This window comes from Somniosus microcephalus, chromosome 34 (assembly GCF_052327205.1).
Source record: "Somniosus microcephalus isolate GS21.2 chromosome 34, FLI_Smic_1.0, whole genome shotgun sequence".
Lineage (NCBI taxonomy): Eukaryota > Metazoa > Chordata > Chondrichthyes > Squaliformes > Somniosidae > Somniosus > Somniosus microcephalus.
Window position 1 is genome coordinate 17,697,386 of NC_141020.1, and position 21,503 is coordinate 17,718,888.

The 21,503-nt window shown below is 46.2% G+C and overlaps 1 protein-coding gene across 2 annotated transcripts in view; it reads left to right on the top strand.

Moving 5' to 3' along the window:
• Positions 1-19,961, top strand: part of LOC147096838 (heterogeneous nuclear ribonucleoprotein U-like protein 1) — a 59,970-nt gene extending 40,009 nt beyond the window's left edge. For both annotated transcript variants that reach the window (XM_085973513.1, XM_085973514.1), the window contains 5 exons: positions 14,385-14,553; positions 15,035-15,256; positions 16,464-16,612; positions 17,410-17,694; positions 19,382-19,961. In XM_085973513.1, the coding sequence (XP_085829639.1) occupies positions 14,385-14,553; positions 15,035-15,256; positions 16,464-16,612; positions 17,410-17,694; positions 19,382-19,495 (939 nt within the window). In that variant the 3' untranslated portion in view covers positions 19,496-19,961. The remainder of the gene's footprint in view (positions 1-14,384; positions 14,554-15,034; positions 15,257-16,463; positions 16,613-17,409; positions 17,695-19,381) is intronic.
• The last annotated feature ends 1,542 nt before the right edge of the window (positions 19,962-21,503 follow it).

Consider the following 21,503-nt stretch of genomic DNA (forward strand, 5'->3'; position numbering starts at 1 on the left):
CTTTACTGAGTCGTGCGCGTGTGTATAGCTTTATCTAATATGTTGAACTCAGTTATAACTTTGTAAAATCAGTTCTGTGCCCTTCAGCAATGTCGCTGTTAAAAGGGGGAGGAGTGTGAAGTGGTGCTCCAGTGCACATTTACGTAAATGCATTGAGAAACTGTAAAACGTTGAAGGAAGGCTGAATTTAATTATTTTTGCAGTTTGAAAAGTTTGAGTTGGCCAATCTTGTATAACTGAAGCTGAGCCAGTGACTTTTACACTGAGAATTAAGTACAATTCTGAATGGGCCTTTTAAAAGCCAATCGGATTTCTAGTGTATAGTTTTAAGTTGAGCGCTCCGATAGCATTTACTCTTTAAGTTTTAGGTGTGAGGGATTATGTCTATTCAGCCTGCTAAGTACAACAATAAGGGTTAGTGTTCACCCTTTGGACTACACTACCTGGCACTGTGCATACAAAGCCACATTCCAGGGACTGAAGGCTCACTTACATCAGTGGGATTTGGCACCCGCAGGAAAGAAATAGCTAAAAGTCCTAAAAAAACACAACTGCTAGTTATCCTGGCTTGAAGGTGCACATGTGCCATTGAGCAAGGATAGGATCCCACTGGGCTGCAATGAGTCAGAAACCTCCAGGGCAAGGGTGAATCACAAACATGCCCTGGAATGTTTCCAGCGAATAGTCTTTGGGAATTGGGAAGAAATAATTCATACCCTTCTTAAAAGCATTATTGGAGATTAAACCTTCAGTTGAAACTAGTAGTGAGGCCTCTAAGAGGTCTGCTACAGAATGGCATAAAGCTCAGACATACGCATAAACATTAAGGTCCTTTTACTTGAATAGTCTGTGGGGGGTTTCCAGAAGTTCAGTCTTATCCGTGACTTAAGTGCGATCATTCGCATTTTAGTAAGCTGCCATTTCCTCTGGTGCGAAAAGTGCCGCCTCCATGCGTAAAATAACAAAGAGGCCATGCTAAAGTTGTGCAAAGCAATGGTTAGGTCACAGTTGGAGAACTGCAATTTTGAGTGCCTCATTACAGACTTACTTAAATGAGGCACTTAAAGCCACGTGTAGATTCGCCAGGATGATGCCACAGGGCGAGGAGAGATTAGAAGACATTTCTTTACACAGAGTTGTTGCAGCATGGAATCCTTTGCTGTAGAGTGTGATTCAGGTAGATATTTTTAAGGGAAAATTGGACCAATATTTGAGACCGAGGAAGATACAGGACGATGGGGAAGAGAGCAGGGTAGTGGGATTAGTCTTGGATTGCTCTAGCACAGATAAGTAGCCTCCTTTCGGATGAACCGTTAAGCCAAGACCCCATCTGCTCTCTCGGGTGGACATTAAAGATCCCATGGCACTATTTCGAAGAAGAGCAGAGGCGTTCTCCCCGGTGTCCTGGCTAATATTTATCCCTCAATCAACATCACTAAAACAGATTATCTGGTCATTTTCACATTGCTGTTTCCACAGAATCACAGAATCCTCACAGTGCAGATAGAGGCCATTTCGGCCCATCGAGCCTGCACCGACACATATCCCACCCTATCCCCGTAACCCCACGTATTTAATCCCCTAACACTAAGGGTCAATTTATCATAGCCAAATCAACCCAAATCAACCTAACCTGCACATCTTTGGACTGTGGGAGGAAACCGGAGCACCCGGAGGAAACCCACGCAGACACAGGGAGAATGTGCAAACTCCACACAGACAGTCGCCCGAGGCCGGATTGAACCCGGGTCCCTGGCGCAAATTGGCTGTCGCGTTTCCCACATTACAACAGTGACTACACTTCAAAAATACATCATTGGCTGTTATATAAATGCAAGTCTTTCTTTCCTTCTGTGCTGTAAAGCTCACTGGTTCAGTACACTGTAGTTTCAGTTATAACTACGGTGTTAGTGTCGATGAAAAATGCTTCAGTCTGTATAAAGTTGGGCCCTTTTTTTCTACTAGCTAGGATGAGCTGTGCTGCTCATCATTGAGTTTACTGTAGAACTTTCCTTATGTTTTTTGAGAGCAAACTCAAACTTGGGGAATGATTTACATGCATATCTTTAGAAATGGGAGATATAGTTTTATTATTCTACGTTACCCTCGTGCTGCCAACAGCAGCAGCTTGTATTTATATAGCGCCTTTAACATAGTAAAACTTCACGGGAGCGTTCTAAAACAAAAATTGACAGCAAACCATAAAAAGAGAGAGTAGGGCAGATGAGGTAGGTTTTAAAGAGCGATTTTAAATGAAGACAGCGAGGTAGAGATGCGGCGAGGTTTAGGGAGTGTTGTGGAGTATTTTCCACAAGGTTTTAGATCGATAGTCAAGTTGTCTTTATTGCACCGGTGGGGAGACAGTCTGCTCTGTCTTAGCCAGACTTCTCCAAATTGGTACAGCAAACACTACATTTTTATACATTATAATACACATGTCCAGCTCATTCAAAATTCATTCCTGCCACCTGATTGGACCTTGGCCCGCATGCATCTTCACTGATTGGTTGCCTATGCCGCGTTACATTAAAGTACCGCCTTTATTACCGGAAAAGTATATGTCTGTTATCCCACAAGCTGCTGTTGCACCTATGACCTCTGTTTATGCCAAATGGGGTCTCATCAACATTGTACTTCTAACTTATTGTCCTCCTTTCCTGCCTCTCTCGGCCTCTTTTACTTCCAACTCAGTGTTTTACTTTCCTGCCAGAACAGAACTTGCATCCTCTTAGGCCTCTTATGGTTCCATGTCTGGATATGTTATCTCAACTGCCAGCTCAGCAACTTAGAAAAAAGCTTACTACTGCAAAAGGCCTATTAGATTATTGTCTTTATTACACCATTCAGTGAAACTGCCAGCGATGTCAGTTTAACTCTTTCCCCACTGCAATCCCCCCTTTTGGCACTTGGCCCTTGCCCAAGTTAAACCACATGTATAAGCATCACTGTGCCTCCTGCCCCATGCGGTGATCAGGTGCTGGTTCGGGAGGCCCTACATACCCATCATGTTTAGAGCAAACTTGTGTTTTCCAACTCTTTCCGACTTGCTTTAGCTCTTTGTTTGGTCCGTTTCTTTTTACAAGCGGTGGATGCTGCTATTCCCCATCCTATAGCCATGATGACTAACTGTACTATCACTAATATATGGGAAATGATGCGGATCCATGGGTGTATGTTGACATTCGTTCCCCAATCCCACAGCTTCTCATACCACGGGACTTCCTGTAGCTCTACCTCTATGTCCCTTTCTAATTCCCCAAGATTCCTTTGCAACACTATGTATTGTTTCACCATCTTACTTAAATCCTCTTTCATTTCTTGCAGATCCTCTTGCAGGTGGGCTATTGGGGTCCCTACCAGAACTTCATAATTAACCAACTTGTCCTTTAGACTATCTGGCACATTTAGTTTTATCTCCTCTCTTGAATGTACATACACCAATCTGGTGTGTCCAATTGTCACAGGGATCTTCGGCATAAAACAGAAGTTAGGCATTGTGATTGCACATACAAGGTTACTATATTGGTACTCAGTCTCTGTGGTGGCTATACAATACTCCCCTTCGCCTCTATATCCCGAGCGGGTGTGATGGGGATCAACATGTGATAATTCCAACACACACCCCTCTGTCTTATTATAGCCGCACTCATCCTTAGAGCCTTCTCCTACCGGATGTGGGCATATCGTTAGCGTGCCTTTCCCGTGGCATCCGTTTAGTGAGACTCCTCTCATAGTACCATTCTTCCTGATGGCATAGGTATTGGAGGTATGTCTCACCCCTCACTGCCTATGTTTGTTATCTGGTACTGTGGGTATGGAGTCATGTCTAGTCCCACCACTGGTACCAGGAGTACCATGCCTATCATTGCTGTCACTTCTACTTTACATTTTTGTATCACTGGATATACTCTGGTCATCCCTTTGAGGGTACAAGCACTCAGAGGGCCTGGATTCTGGCTCAGGCCATAGAGCTGTGTGCTGTTAATCCAGTCTGGTACCTTGCCTCGCTGTATCTGTACCAGATTATGTTTTAACTGTCCGGTGATCCATTGGCCATAGGCATATGACAAGCCTCTCCCTACCCCGCCTTTTGCCTTTTCCTCATCTCTATGGTTTAGTTTGTTGATAATGCTAGCATGGTCCTCTATAACCTTGATTCCCTCGAGTAATTTCCTTATTGTATGTCCTCCCAACTCTGATCCTTGTCGAACCAAACCAGTTTCCTTCTCTAAAATCTGTTGTATTACCCTTTGTAGTCGTTCCACACTACTTTGGACTCCTTGTATATCTAGGGCATTACTGAATGATGTCCCCGTGTTTATTCCCGTGAGTATATTGGTTCCTAAGCTCCTCTTAATCCTTTGGTGGAATGCAGCATGTCCCCTAAAATTAGTAGCCCCTGTCGCATCAGCAGCTTGGTTAATTACATTCTTTTTAGTAAACCTTTCGCAATATCCTGGCCATTGTAACATGGTTAAGTTCATTAGTACCGGTACAATTTCGTGTCTCACGTTATCATACAATTGTTCTCCCTCGGTAAATAATACTAGTCCATTCATGGGTCCAGGTTTCATACCTGGACATTGTAGCATCCTCGGTTCGCTTGTCTCTTTCTGTGTATTGGGAGCCGTGGATGAGACTCCGAATGTGATTGTTCCATTAAAACATGGTGTTTCTTCATCATGTACTTGTCGTGTAATGTGGGATGTCCCTTTGCTTATTTCGTGTCTCAGCAGTAATCCCACCTTCACGGTGAAGTTTCCCTGTAAATTAAGCAGAAGCCTGGTCGTCACCAGAGGTTAGTTTATCTCCAGTGTTTATCCCATTGTTTCTGTGGGATTTAAGATCAGATGGGTTATTGTTGTACCGTTTTAATTGGGTCCAATGTTTCCATCTGCCCTTTTCCCCTCGTATCTATACATGTGCACGTATCGCTGGTCATGATAACCTCAAATGGTCCGGTCCATCTAGGTGAGAATCCTGATCTCTCTGGCAGTATTTTAACAAATACCTGCTCGCCCACCTTGGGTAGGGGCTCCGAGGCCCCCTGCTTTTGTGTATTTTTATCTCTCACGTCTTGTTTTTGAACTTCTTGTTTGAGCTCTTTCAATTATCCAATGTTTGTACGTATTTCCTAATTTAATTTTTTTAAGGGTCCTAGTCCCTCGCTATCAGATGCTACTCCTTCCGGCAGACACATTGCTCGTCCAGTCATGAGTTCATATGGTGTCAGTCCGGTCACCCTGTGATCCTTTTTCCATATTCCATCTCTACCTTTGGCTGCGCCTCTCTTTGTCCACTGCTGCTGCTCCTGCATTTCGGTCTCCTCTTGGATTCTTTTAATATTCACTTCCTCTGCTGTTATTCTACCTGCTGCTCTTGCTGCCTGATCAGCTAGCATATTTCCTTTTTGTTGCTCGCTCACTATCTTGTGGTGTGCCTTTATTTTAATCACTGCTACCTCTTCTCCTTTTACCGCTTCTACTAGGTCTCTCACTACCTCCTCATGCTGTATTGGTCCTCCCGGGAGGTTACATAATCCACGCTATCATATAATCATGCACTACCCCAAATGCATACCTACTGTCTGTATATATATTTACTCGTTTTCCTTTTGCCAATTTCAATGCTTCCGTGAGAGCCACTGGTTCTGCTACCTGCGCTGAGGTTCCTCCTTCAAGCCCTCCCTTTGCGACTGTTTCTCCGTTCTCGGATACTACTGCCCAACCAGTGGGTGGCTCCCCATTTATATCTCGGCGAGATCCGTCTACATAAAAGGTGTTTTCGGGACTTTAAGGGGCGATTCTGATACGGTGCCTCTGACCTCTTCTTCGATTACTAACTGACACTCATGTGCCTCACCCTCTGATAGCATTCCCTCTGCGGGGTTGACTCTATGTTCCCTTATAATCTAGACTGATCTGTCCTTGGGTATCAATACTGCTTCCCAAGCCGCCCTCCTTCTGTCTGATACAGCCTTCATTTTGCCTGTGTTTAGCAGGTCCACACTGTTTTGCGTGTGTAATATCAGCTGTCCTGACATTGACGGGCTCGCATATCCGCACCGCCCATGCGGCGCAGTTGAGGGCTGCCACACATCTTGCCATTCCTTTAGCCACGGGGGTTTGTTGGGTGGAGTAATAGGCAATTGGCCTCATATCTCCCCCGTACTCTTGGGTGACTACAGCGTTATAGAAGTTCCTGCCTATATACTATATAGTATATATGGAATGGTTTGACTATATTTGGCAATTCTAGTGCGGGTGCGGACGTCAGGGCTGCTTTTAATTTTGCATAAGCCTCGTCCTGCTCCGATTCCCATTCTATCTTATCAGTGGTGGGTCTCCCCCTTTAACTAACCGTTAAATCGGCTCTGCTTTCCCTGCAAAGTCTGATATAAAATTCCTGCAGTAGTTAAATAGTCCCAACACTTTCCTTACTCCCTGGACAGTCACTGGCCTTGGCATGTCTTTTATGGCTGCCTTTCGTTCCTGCGGGAGTGCCTTATACCCCTGGCTAATTTCGTGTCCTAGATACTTTGGACAGTCCAATCTGTGCCTTTTTGGGTTCAATTTAAAACCAGCTTTCTTAAGTGTCTGGGGTGTGGCTAGTAATGCTCCCATGTATCCTTTGGCATCCTCTGATGCAATCATTATGTCATCGACATATTGGAGTAGGGCGCTCTGGTACATTGATAGGTCTAACTCGTCTAAGGCTTGACTCGGTACACGGTGGAATATATTTGGACTATTGCGGGACCCTGGTCCATGTATACTGTCTATCCCCAACAGTAAAGGCGAATTTCCCTTGTGATTCCTCTGCCAATGGTATGGACCAGAACCCGGTCGCTATATCCAAGACTAAATAATCTAGAGCCGTCTTTTGTCTCCACTAGTCCTATCACCATCTTGTCTCATTTTGAATACCTCTTAATGTCTCTCTTTTGTTCTCTCCCAGCCTGGGCCTCTTTAGTCTTGATAAAGGGTCCCAGACCTGAAACATTGACTCTGTTTCTCTCTCCACGGATGTTGCCGGGCCTGCTGAGTTTTTCCAGCATTTTCTGTTGTTATTTTGGATTTCCAGCATCTGCAGTATTTTGCTATCATAAATAATTTAAAGTCTGGTTTCAGACCATTAAATATCTGATTCAATGCAGTCTACACAAATTTACACCAAACAGAATTTCACCGTGGCCACAATAAAAGCCTGGTTTTAATAGGTTAATTAACCTCATAACTCCAATCCAATCCAGATCAATTTTTTTAAACTAACCAGTATCACTTGAAAAAGAAAGAAACCATAGCTTCATTTTCTTCCAGGCACATTGGCGACTGTGACTTCAAGGCTGAAGCTTATCTTTTGTAAAACAATTAACAAACTTAAAACAACACACGCTTGTCCATCATTCAAGACAAGTCTTCAAAGGGTTAAACAGCTTTTAGCTCTCTACAAAAGAGTGGGTGGAGCTAAATAAACACAACAGATATTTTCTTTCAAAGACAGAAAACTTCCACACTTTTAACACACACTTTCACACAAACTGAGATTCCAGCATTCCTTTTAAGATTCCTTTCACTCAGCTATTTTACTTGTTTTGGACAGAAACTGATCGCATCTGTGTCGATAAAATTTTAATTTTTTCCTTATTCCCTTTTCTTAAATTACTGGTACTCGGGTACAATTTTTGGCACCCGTTTTTGGTCCAAATTCGAGTACGTCTACTCAACTCATAATCTGCGCGAGCCACTAAAATGATGGCCTTTTCTTCCTTTAATTTTGTTTCTTTAGCCCACCGTTCTCTTTGTTTGGCCGGTGGGTCGTTCGGTTGCCAATCATTTTTCACCATTTTGTCAATTAATCTTTTATTTTTGTCCACTAAATAGCGTGTCGGAGACCCCACCGGTCCCCACTCGAGTTTTTCACTTCCCGTGGTTAATTGTTGTCTGAGGTACCTCCCTTGATTTACTCTCGCAGAGTGAGACCGTACTTGCAACTGCAGTTGTCAGAGGTACCTCCCTTACTTGCTCTCGCAGAGTGAGACCATACTTGCAACAATTCGTTGTCAGAGGTATGCTTAGCACTACTTGCAACTGGAGTTGTCAGAGGTATGCTTAAACTTTCTGCACTACTTGCAACTCGAGTCGTCAGAGGTATGCTTTAGACTTTTACTCCAAAGTTAACGCACTACTTGCAACTCGTACCACGCCTATACTTCTGCGCTTTTCACCCTAACCCCAAGACCGCTTGACTTATCGATTCAAACCTTTTAGTTCTTTGATTCCAAAGGGGGCGGTGGACACGAGACGGTGTTGCCTTGCCCTAACTGTATGTGGTATTAAAAAGCACTCACATTTTTGGCTAGGCTTCACTCGCCCGTGCCTCCCATCCTTGTGGATCCTGTTCGTGACGCCAATTGTTGTGGGGTATTTTAAACCAACACTCGACACAAGGTTTTAGATCGATTAGTCAAGTTGTCTTTATTGCACCGGTGGGGAAACTGCTCTGTCTTAGCCAGACTTTTCCAAATTGGTACAGCAAACACTACATTTTTATACATTACAATACACATGTCCAGCTCATTCAAAATTCATTCCTGCCACCTGATTGGACCTTGGCCCGCATGCATCTTCACTGATTGGTTACCTATGCTACGTTACATTAAAGTACCGCCTTTATTACCGGAAAAGTATATGTCCGTTATCTCACAAGCTGTTGTTGCACCTGTGACCTTTGTTTATGCCAAATGGGGTCGCATCAACATTGTACTTCTGACTCATTGTCCTCCTTTCCTGCCTCTCTCGGCCTCTTTTACTTCCAACTCATTGTTTTACTTTCCTGCCAGAACAGAACTTGCATCCATGACCGACTATGTTATCTCAACTGCCAGCTCAGCAACTTAGAAAAAGCTTACTACTGCAAAAGGCCTATTAGATTATTGTCTTTATTACACCATTCAGTGAAACTGCCAGCGATGTCAGTTTAACTCTTTCCCCACTGCTGGGAGGGAATTCCAGAGTTTAGGAGCTAACTAGAAAAGGAACTGTTTTCTCAAAAAGTGGGCAGAATTTGAGGTGGATAGACCGTTAGGTCCTGGTGGGTGGGCCATTGGCTGTTGAAGCAAGTTATGGAGGAGAAGGCAGGATCTCTGAGCACAATTTTTCAATCCTCTCTGGATATGAAAACTGTGTTTGGGGGACTGGAGGGTAACCACTATTAACAGCTCTGTTCGAGAAGGGAAAGAAGGATAAACTGGTAACTCTGGACAAGTTAGTCTAGGATCAGGTTTGGGCAGATTCTTACAATCCATAGTTTGATATCAAATCAGTAAGCAGTTAGAAATGCATAGGGTAGTCAAGGACAGCCAGCTGTTAAAGACAAGTTGTGTTTCACAAATGTGAGAGATTTTTAAAGACTGCTAGAATGATGGAGAATGCAGTAGATGCAGTGTGGATGGATTTTCAGAAAACATTCAATAGATGACTCGCAGGAGGCTTGTTACACACATTCAGGTGTAGCAGCGCGGGTAGAAAGTTGGAAGATGGGCAGGAAACGAAGGGTTAGAGTTGATGGGTGTTGCCTGGTTTGGATAATAGCTCACCAGTGGTGCACCCCAGGGTTAGAGCGGGACGGGGCCCACATTCGTTCTCCATATATATGGATAATTTGGACTTGGCATAGGGAGTACAATAACAAAATTTGCTGATGGCGCAAAGTTAGGAGGTTTGCTATGAGGACTGTAAAAGACTTGAGGATGGTGCAGACAGGGTGATCTGCAATTTAATGTGTGGTGTGAGGTCATTCATTTTGGGAAGCAAAATAATGAATGGGAGTATACACGAGGAGTGGAAGTATGCAATGCCTGGACAGATGCTGAATTATGTTGGGGTACAGAGATAGGTTTGAATACATAATTAATTAAAATAAAAGGCAGTAGCATTTAAGGTTTTATAACTAGCAGCAGAGAGCATGAACAAAGGGATCATGCTAAAGTTGTACAAAGCAATGGTTAGGCCACAGTTGGAGAACTCTGCAATTTTGAGTGCCTCATTACAGACGGGGCCTTAAAGCCATATGTAGATTCGCCAGGATGATGCCACAGGGCGAGGAGAGAGATTAGAAGAAATTTCTTTACACAGAGTTGTTGGAGCATGGAATCCTTTGCCGTAGAGAGTGATTCAGGTGGGAGTGCATATTTTTAAGGGAAAATTGGATCAGCATTTGAGACCGAGGAAGATGCAGGACAATGGGGAGAGAGCAAGGTAGTGGGATTGGTCTTAGATTGCTCTAGCACAGACAAGTGGCCTCCGTTCAGATGAAACGTTAAGCCAAGGCCCTGTCTGCGCTCTCGGGTGGACATAAAAGATCCCATGGCACTATTTCAAATCAACATCAATTAAACAGATTATCTGGTCATTTTTGCATTGCTCTTTGTGGGTTCTTGCTGTGTGCAAATTGGCTGCTGCGTTTCCCACATTACAACAGTGACTCCACTTCAAAAATACTTCATAGGCTGCTATATAAATGCAAGTCTTTGCTGTAAAGCTCACTGGTTCAATACACTAGTTTCAGTTATAACTACGGTATTAGTGTCGATGAAAAATACTAATGTCTGTATAAAGTTGGGCACTTTTTTTCCAACTAGCTAGGATGAGCTGTGCTGCTCATCATGGAGTCTGGAGTAGGAATTGTTGCTTTCTTTCAAATCTAGTTTGTGATTGTTAATATTCTTTGGTAGTTAATGTCTGGAGTTTTCATACGCTGTGCTGTTAGTGTTTTTAATAATAGAATCATAGAAATTTACAGTACATAAGGAGACCATTCGGCCCTTCCTGGTTAAGGTATTAAAAGGACTTTTCAATTATAATTGAATAGTGTCAAAAATGAGGTATGAGCCCAGTTTTAGTGAGACCTGGAACCACTTAGTCCTTATCGGTCTCCATTTATTACAATAATGTGCATACAGCAGCTACTAGCATTCCTACACGATGCCTTTTTAGAAAGCATCTCGAGGCTCTTTACCGAAGGAAGACGGGGGGGGGAAAAAGATGAAAGTAGAAAGAAGTGGATGTCGGGCGGTGATCAACAAGATGAGTTTGGAGAAGTCTTCTAAAAGTGCGGAGAGAAGCAGAGAGTTGTAGGGAGAGAGGGTTGAGGTGGGGGGGCGGGGATGATTGTAGAAATAGCCATAGTCAGAGGACAGAAGGTGCTGGCGAAGCCATGAGGCTGGAGGAGGTTGTAAGGGTAGTGTGGGAGGACTCCATGGAAGGATTTGAAGGTGAGGATTTTAAATTCACTGCATAAAGCTGGGGGGGGGGGGGGGGCGGTAATTGGTGAGCAGGACTTGGTGCAGGAGCTGGGGGGGTAATTGGTGAGCAGGACTTGGTGCAGGAGCTGGGGGGGTAATTGGTGAGCAGGACTTGGTGCTGGGGCTGGGGGGGTAATTGGTGAGCAGGACTTGGTGCAGGAGCTGGGGGGGTAATTGGTGAGCAGGACTTGGTGCTGGGGCTGGGGGGGTAATTGGTGAGTGGGACTTGGTGCTGGGGCTGGGGGGGTAATTGGTGAGTGGGACTTGGTGCTGGGGCTGGGGGGGTAATTGGTGAGTGGGACTTGGTGCAGGAGCTGGGGGGGTAATTGGTGAGCAGGACTTGGTGCTGGGGCTGGGGGGGTAATTGGTGAGTGGGACTTGGTGCAGGAGCTGGGGGGGTAATTGGTGAGCAGGACTTGGGGCTGGGGGGGTAATTGGTGAGCAGGACTTGGTGCAGGTGCTGGGGCTGGGGGGGTAATTGGTGAGTGGGACTTGGTGCAGGAGCTGGGGGGGTAATTGGTGAGTGGGACTTGGTGCAGGAGCTGGGGGGGTAATTGGTGAGTGGGACTTGGTGCAGGAGCTGGGGGGGATGGTAATTGGTGAGCGGGACTTGGTGCAGGAGCTGGGGGGGGTAATTGGTGAGCGGGACTTGGTGCAGGAGCTGGGGGGGTAATTGGTGAGCGGGTGCAGGTGCTGGGGCTGGGGGGGTAATTGGAGAGCGGGACTTGGTGCAGGAGCTGGGGGGGTAATTGGCGAGCAGGACTTGGTGCAGGAGCTGAGGGGTAATTGGTGAGCGGGACTTGGTGCAGGAGCTGGGGGGTAATTGGTGAGTGGGACTTGGTGCAGGAGCTGGGGGGGGTAATTGGTGAGTGGGACTTGGTGCAGGAGCTGGGGGGTTAATTGGTGAGCGGGACTTGGTGCAGGAGCTGGGGCGGGCGGGGGGGGGTAATTGGTGAGCGGGACTTGGTGCAGGAGCTGGGGCGGGCGGGGGGGGGTAATTGGTGAGCAGGACTTGGTGCAGGAGCTGGGACGGAGGGGGGAGGTTAATTGGTGAGCGGGACTTGGTGCAGGAGCTGGGGCGGGGGGGGGGTTAATTGGTGAGCGGGACTTGGTGCAGGGCAGGATCCGAAACGGCTGAGTTTTACTTAAAAGCATAAATTCTGTATTATAACACATTTGTGTTCATTTTTGTGGCTATATGTTGTCTCAAACACTCTAATTACAGTCTCTGCACGGGTGATTTTTACTAATGTGGTTGTGATGCGCTGACCCAGTCCTTGTAAGTACAGAAAATCACTAGATTTGGGAGATGATGGGATAGAGTTGAGGCATGGAAAAGAACAGTGCTTCGGAGAGAGTAAAACGGAAATTGGAGTAAGTGTTGAGAGAAACCAATTCAAACCGTGAATAGTCCCAAGAAAAGGGATGTAATCCAATAAGGGATTCGCAGAAAGAGGTTAAGGAGCCTTGAACGAAACAAAAAGAAAACACGTTACGAGGGACATATAATTTAAAATGAGCTGTATTGTAAATGAATGTTGCTGTAATGACGCTCGATGCAGACTGCTGCTCTTCCAGTGAGACAGTGTTTCCCAAAAGTTGGAGGTATATCTGGCATTGGTTTTTCTATAAGAGTAGAGGGATAATGCTTTCATTGCAGCCAGGGGGGCAGAGAGCTGGGGGTCCGGGATCCTGTGCTGCTAATTTCATTTAATTGATGGGTGTGGCGTTGGACAGTTATTTCTAGGGTGACTCTTTTTTTCATCTAAAGCACAGGAAGGATGAAGTGCTCAGCAGCGATTCCAAGTTATTTGCATTCAAGTGGTGCCTGAAGGCTGAAAAGACTGCCGATGGAAGGGTTACCATACAAAAAGGAGGGTTGTGGAGCACCAGGGCACCAAATAGATCAGAAGTAATTATAGAATTTCTTGTGCTCAGCCCTCTAAATGCGAAGCATCCTGAATTTTAAAAACGGAGTAAGCATTGACGCCACTGTCGGCCAGTGAGTTGGGGCGGAGTGGGACATAGCAAACAGTCTACAGAGTCTATTTAAACAGAGGCTCTACGCACTACAGCAAACAGAACTCATGACTGAAACTACAGCAACGTCTCCCGATAAAAGCGGGATTATTTCTCCAGCAAAATGCAGTGAGTGGAGGATAGTTACAAAATACAGATTAAATGCGTAAAATCAATCCCAGTTACTTAACAGCAGTGCGGTCTCCAGGCGTGATTGACGGGGGACTCGTCCAGTCATAGCCATTCTAGAACTTGGGGTGTCACTATATGCAGCCTGTGTCTCTTGAGTTTTTTTAAAAAGCGCTTCGCATTACCAGACCCATTCCTGTCAAACTCATGATTGCTGCTTTTAATAATCAGTTGATGGTTGTTTGGAAAGATGGGGAGAAAATGAACATTTAATGCAATTTTGAACTACCCCATGAAAAACTACTTTAAAAAAAGTTCAGTTGTAGTTTAATTTATTAATTGTGTGATTTGTAGAATTTGTTAAGGTTTGAGCCACTTGTTTGTGCACTAAATTGTGGTTGGTCAGAGTCGGCAGTTTTCAGGTGGGGGATAGTTTGGCCCCGGTACCGTCTATTTTGCCTACGGGTAGTTGGGTTTGTTAATATATTGCGAATTACTCTTCTGTGAGACTAGAAGCATTCAGAGATTCCTGCAACAGTTGTAGTAGGGACGGTAGATTGGCAATCTCAGTCGGGCTGTGTTATGAAATTTTCCGTCTTAAGATCGATTTGGGTGTGCCGAGGAGCTTAAACAGTTGATTTGGTTTATCTAAATTATGGAGCAGCAAGGGATCTTCCTAAACCTCTCGCGTTCATTCTCGCACGCAAGTCTGCGTCAGATTTATATAACATTAAAAACGTCCAGTGCAGAGGTTCCGACCCCTGCGGGTAAGTCTTTTTTAGAGGGGGGGGGGGGTGAAAGGGGGTTGCCCACCCTGCCACTTGTGAGCTGTGAGGGGGAGAAAATGTTTATCTCGCTGTTTACAGGCCTCTCTGTCTGCAAGCCAAGCAACAAATAATGAACAATTTTGCCTCTTTGTCACCATTGCTAGACAAATGTTTATGGATCAGCACAGAGACGAAAAATGCGTCCTTTTGAAGGGTTTCAACGCAAGGCTATTGTAATTTGTCCCACGGATGCCGATTTACAAGAACGAACAATAAAGCGCACTGATGAGGAAGGAAAGGATGTTCCTGATCATGCAGTTTTAGAAATGAAAGGTAGGAAACTGGAAACGCAAATCCTGTGTTTTAAAAAAAAAAAAAGCCTGAAGGAAAAAAAGCACAAAGTCAGATAGCGCTCTCCCCCTTCCTCCTTTGTTATTGCCCCACCCCCCCACATCAAACCCATTTCACCGTCTCTTCCCCCTTGCCAGATGTACAGACTGTAGACCCCAGGTCAGTACACCAAGAATGTTATGGCTATCACCAGATTCTCCGATTTATGTGATGGCCATATGTGCGTTGACGGTAACCGGTTGCACAAGCGATCTGCTTGGAAATTCGGAATTTCTGATGTTTGCAGTACCTTTTTTTCTTCTCGCACCCGACTTTCTCCCAGTGACGAGTGGTGTTGGGTCACTGGCGCAGAGATCCGTCCCGTGGCGATTCGATCTTTCATTTTTGCTGGTTCCGTGAGCGGCCATTGACTTGTCTCCTCTCGCTGTGTTTTTTTCTCTCTCTCTCTCTCTCTGGCGCCCAGCGAACTTCACCCTGCCCGAGGCCGACGAGTTCCTGGACGCCGTGACCTACATCGAGCTGCAGAAGGAGGAGTCGGTGAAGCTGGTCAGCACCTACATCGAAGAAGGGAAGAAGGCCGGCCCTCCCCCGGAGAAGCGCTTCCGCGGGCGGGGCGCCTACAACCGATTCGACAACCGCGGCGGGCAGGCAGCCCGTGGCTTTGCCCGTGGCGGATTCAGAGCAGGTTAGTGACTTGGGGCCGCGGAGGGAAGTGTCGGGTTTCTGCTAGCTTTAGAATGACCACTGCAGTTTATTCCCGGTTCTATTTACAGGAAACTCTTTTTACCGGCACCTAAATAACCGGAAATCTCTCTTAACCGGCAAAATTCAGGAGTAGGTTCAGGTAAGTTTTACTTCATATTAATGGCCGTGTAACCGGGGTTCCTGGATCTGTGGCCGTGTAACCGGGGTTCCTGCACCTGTTGCCATGCAACGAGGACGCCTGGATCTGTGGCCGTGTATGGGGCTCTCGTACCTTAGTAAGTATACCTCTCTGTAATCCGGACTTTTTGATCAACCAGCAGTACGCCGGTCCCGTTGGTGCCGGATAAAAGAGTTTCCTGTAGTAGTTAACAGAGGATGAGGGTACACCATATCTACCCAGAATAATGGGAAGTAACCTTAAAATCAGAGCTAGGCCATTCAAGTGTGTTGTCAGGAATAACAACTATTGGTATTTATATAGAGCCTTTAACGTAATAAAACGTCCCACGGCATTTCACAGGAGTGTTATCCAAAAAAAAAAAAAAATTTGACACCGAGCCATATCAGGAGATGTTAGGGCAGATGACCAAAAGCTTGGTCGAAGAGGTAGGTTTTAAGGAGCGTCTTGAAGGAGGAAAGAGAAGTGGAGAGGCGGAGCAATTTAGGGAGGGAATTCCAGAGCTTGGGACCTAGGCAGCTGAAGGCACGACTGCCAATGGTGGAGCGATGAAAATCGGGGATGTTCAAAAGCACAGAGGTCTCGGCGGGGTTGGGGAGGTTATAGGGCTGGAGGAGATTACAGAGATGATGAGGAGCGAGGCCATGGACGGATTTGAAAACAAGGATGAGAATTTTAAAATCGAGGCATTGCTTTACTGGGAGCCAATTTAGCTCAGGAAGCACCTCTTCACACAGGGCAGTGGAACTCTTCCCCAAAAATCTGTTGAGGCTTTTGAAGATTTCAAAACTGAGATTGATAGATTTTTGTTAGGCAAGGGTATTAAGGGTTGTGGAACCAAGTCGGGTGGATGGGCTTGAGATACAGATCAACCATTGAATGACGGAACGGGCTCAAGGGGCTGAATGGTCGCCTCCTGTTCCGATGTTCACTGTTGCTGTAACGTTTTTTTGGCTCGTTAACCCCGGGACATCATTGTGAATAAAATCCGTCTCATTTCTAAATGCAGGCTTCAACCGCGGAGGTAACACACACAGCCGTTGGACCACCAACAACAGCAGCAGCAGCAGTAGTAGCCGTGACACCTACAATCGCACCCAGAGCTACAACTCGACCCGCACCCCCTCCTACAGCAAAACCACCTACAACCAGAGCCAGGTAACCGCTGTCGGATAGATGAACAATCGGGTGGCTGGAAGTGAGGTTCTTGCTGAACCTTATTGGTATTGGGGCGGGAGCGAGCAGCCAGTTTGACAGGATTTATGTCCTTAGTGCAAGCCTTTGGGTGCAAGAAAGAAAGCTTGTATTTGTATAGCGACTTTCACGTCCGCGAGGATGTCCCAAAGTGCTTTACAGCCAATTTTGTTAAGTGTAGTCACTGCTTTTGTGGCACACATGGCAAGTCAGTTTGTCCGCAGCAAAGTCCCACACACACAACAGACATGACCAGATAATCTGTTTTTTGGGAGTGCTGGAATAGGGATAGATGTTGGCCAGAACACCTTCCCTGCTGTTCCAATAGTGCATGGGCCTCAGTTTAATGTCTCCGAGATGTCTTTAACATCTGAAAGGCATCCGCTCCAACAATGTGGCACTCCCTCAGTGCTGCGCGGAAGCCTAGACACTGTGCCGTGCCTGGAGTGGGGCTTGAACCCGCGACCCTGTAACTGCCCAGCGAGAGAGCGACCGCTGAGCCAAGCTGACGCTCGTGTTTGGTTTCTTTATTGAATCGCCAACTTGGCGCTTCCTCGGGTTCTCTGGCTGCCCCTTGGCACATTAGGAACTTGTGCTGAAGGCTTTTGATTCGCCTTCCCACCTGTGCCTGCTTTATTGGATTTGCTGCATTGGTTTCAGAAAACTGCAGACTGAAGCAGTTGAAAGTTGTGCTGTTTGCCCTCGCTGAACTTTGGCCTCCAAGCCTGTAACAAACTTGCCATGTTTCGTTTCTATTTCAGCCGGCGGCACCGACACTGGCACCGGCACTGGCACCGACACTGGCACTGGCACCGGCACTGGCACTGGCACCGGCACCGACACTGGCACTGGCACCAGCACCAGCACCAGCACCGCCACCGACAACAACGCCGGCAACGTATGGGCAGAGTTACAGCCAGGGCTACAATCCAGCGTACAATCCGAATTACAGCTATGGCAACTATGGGAACTACAGCCAAGGCTACACTCAGCCCCAGACTGCGACACAAAGCTACAGCCAGCAGTACCCCAGCCAGTATCAGCAGGTGATTTTTCCACAGCCTCTGAATGTGGCAATGCATGCCTTAACACTCTCTTAGCACAGGGTACGGTATCGTAGCGCACCAACAACCACGAGGCAGTTCGTTCAAACCCCCCCCCCCTGCTAATGATGGGAAGCTCTGGAATTGAATCCAATAAATCTGGCACTTTGTGGGCTGGGATTAGGAGGGAGGGGGGAAAACAACTAACAGCTTGTTTAAAAAAAAAAAACAACTGGTTCCCGGGAAGGGACCTGGAACCTGCCACCTACCCTCCCTCCACCCCACCCCCCGCCCAACCCCGGTCTGGGCGATGCATGACTCCAGTCCCGCACTGTGCGGCTGAAGTGGTCCAGCAAGCTACTCTGTTGTAAAACAGCCGGGCTCGGGGTGTGGGCAATGAATGTCGCCTTTCCAGTATCCGCCAGATCCTGAGAAACAAACAGTGACGGACAGGCAAAGACCCACTGGTCCAACCAGCCTGACCCCCACAATTGTGATACCCCAATATACACACTCCACCCGAAACCATGTGATCTCCTGGGAGAGGCGATTAAAACCCCAGGCCAATTTTGGGGGGGGGGGGAGAAATCTGGGAAATTCCTCTCCGACCCCATCTAGGCGATCGAAACTAGTTCAGGGGATCACTCTGGCCCCGGTTCCCCTGATCTCACTAATGGGGAACCTTAATTAATTCTGACCTTTGGGTGGAGAGGCCAGACAAGGGCGGTTAAACTCCGTATTTACCTGCAACTGTTCAAAGCAATGCTATTTCTGGTCAGTGCACCACACAGGCTGTCTCTGAAATGACCATTTTGAAAGTGCCAGCTATGAATGCCACCTTGATGTATGAATGTGAACCCATGCTGTGTTGAGACAGTTGCCAGTACAGTGGCAGTCTTGCAGTGTCTCGTGTTTTGCTTTCTTTGGATGGAGAAACTGTTTAATCTTTGGAAGCTGGTTGGCACAGTGGGTAACGCATAGCTCTTCCACCTCTTGGAGCTGGGTTTGCGTCCAGGCCCAAGACCACAGGAGTGGAAAATCTTCCCTCATAGTTGGGAAGTGTAATATGCTTGGGGGCCAGAGTACTGACTGGCTGGGAATTGGCTGCGAAGGTTACTGGTGTGGTAAAGTGCACACCTGGGCCTTTATAGAAACATAGAAGATAGGTGCAGGAGTAGGCCATTCGGCCCCTTGAGCCCGCCCCGCCATTTAATGAGATCATGGCTGATCATCTTTGGAGGTGCTCTGAGGTTGGGTTAAGGTGTATTGGGGCAGAGCAGAAGGAGCTTTTACTGTGGCTGTGCTTGAATGGACCTTAATGTATTCAGTCCACACTGGGTGACGTGCAGAGCAAGCACCCGATCTCCTAGCAGCACCATCCTTGCTTCAGTGAGCACCAACGCTCCCACTAAGCTGTGCGGCCGGGCAGCAGTCTGGAGGTCTCGCCAAGCCACTCACCGGCTTTTACAGGGAAGAGACCCCTGTGAAAATTTGAAGGGGCTGCGCAGCCCGTTAAAGGGTTTAAAAAAAAAAAAAAAGTTAGAGGGAACATTGGTGAGCACTGATTTTATATATTTTATTAAGAAATGCTAGCCGGATCTTGGACTCATTTGTAAATGTTTGTTACATTCACGGAGATTTAAATTCATTAAATGTAACATTGCCCGTTTGCATTCCGTTTCTCCTCTAGTACGCCCAGCAGTGGAGCCAGTATTACCAGAACCAGAGTCAGTGGAACCAATACTACGGGAACTATAACTACGGGAATTACTCAGGAGGATCCCAGGGCTCTGGGACACAGTAAAACCGACTCTGACGCTATTGTCACACAACAATACCTTTTTTTTTTTAAAAAGAAAACCCCACACACAATAATTCTCCTAGCAGTCTGTTGTACAAAGGTTTAAAAGCTACATCGGGGTGGGACACACACCAGTTTGCAGGCATTTTATTGTGTCAATATAGTAGTAGTGATTGTAAAATTGGAAGAAAAACAAAAGAAGGAATAAACAGTTTAAGATTCTGGGATGTAACGACGCCTTTTTAGATTTTTATGTAACTTTTTACCATCGGTAAGCTGTCGATATTTTGTCAGGTTAACTTGTCAATGACAAAATTACTTCAAAAGCAATTGGATGACACCTTGAAGATGTGTTAACTTTTTTATATAATGTATAACAATTCCTGTGACTTTGCTTGTGCTTTCCTGTTGAGTCTGGTTGAAACCGCTTTTGTATCTGGGGAGGGAACATTAAAATTGACATACGCAGCTTTGGTGTTACTGCTCTCGATTGTGTCTTACAAGAGTTTGTGTTTGTGTGAAATATAATTAAGGGCCCAAGGAATATTTTTGATCCTCACGTCGGGTTTTAGTATTGTATCTACCTTAGGTGACGAGGAATGCTCGGAACTGTCTCCCGACTACCCATCAGGTCTGGCAATTGTGCTATTGTAAAAAGCAGGGAATCAAAAGAAGAAATAGAAAAACACTCCAAGTTATGTACAAACCACAAACATTTTAGAATATCATTCGGGCAGTCAATTTATTTCGCCACCAGTTTGGCTGGCGAACTGAAAAATTGTCTTCCATCTCTTGAAGCTGACAAACAGATACTGTTAATAAAAAAAACAAATCTGCCTATCTCTCTGCTTTGGTGTGTTTCGCTTCACTTGATTCACGTAGACTCTGTTCCTGAAAGGGGTGCGGGATGCGGTTGTATTTGGGGAGTTGGGGGTAGGCGGGCGGGAGGGAAAGAGGTGCCCTTGGCTAGTTACCCTTCCCGAGGGGCTGTGTACATGAGGAAGACATCCCAAGACTTGCTGTGACAGTGAGTGCTCGGTAACCGTGTAACTCCAGCCTTGAATCACAAGGTGATAGAACCATACTGATCCCCCACTGCTGCTGTCGTTAGGATTTTAATGGAATACTCTAAATAAGGAACCAGTTTCTGAAAAGTGAGGTGTGTGTGGGCCACCTCCCGCGTTCAACCCCTTGTATCTCTTTGGCTTGTGGCCTGGTGGTGAATAACTTGATCCCAATCTAGCCACGAGAAATGGCAACTTAGTTAACTTTACGCTGATCCAGCGCAGACACGATGGGCTGAATGGCCTCCTTCTGTGCTGCATCATTCTATGATTGATATTTGATTTACTCCCTCTACTCCACATGGCCACTTTCAACTAATGAGTCAGTCACTACGAGACCTCAAGTTCCTCCACACTTGCGACAGGTGATTTTTTTGCCTATGGGAAGCCGATTTCAAATTATAATTCACCTCTCTCTCTTTCCCTGTACACTGAATCGCTCAGGTAACTTTTGATCGCCCATCTGGGGCAGGCACGATAAGTTGCAGACACTCCTAGTGTAGAATAGCTATCCCAGAGTATTAAGATGATCGAAATGCTGCAGATACCTGAGCAAGATGTCCCCAGTGAGTCATTGAACCGCACATGCTAGGAAGGTCCACGCTGCTTGCTTTGGTTGGAGGACGGGGGGGAAAGGAATCAAATCTAGTGACCGGCCTTACATGATTGATGCGTGTGTGTGGATGAAGACTGGCCGGATTTTCGCTCGCGTGTGTCTTGCTAACACATTGGGCACATATGAGGAGTAGCGATGTGGGGGGATGGTACCAAAGGGGGGGGGGGAACCAATTACCTGTGGGACTATACCAAAGCAAATGGCGGGGGGGCAAGAAACATATTAAAATCTCCACCAGAAATGATTGCATGCAAGTTAGTGACCTGCACTGTAGCGACCCACACACTATTGACTGTTTTACTTGACTTTTTATAGATGGCTTATAATGTAG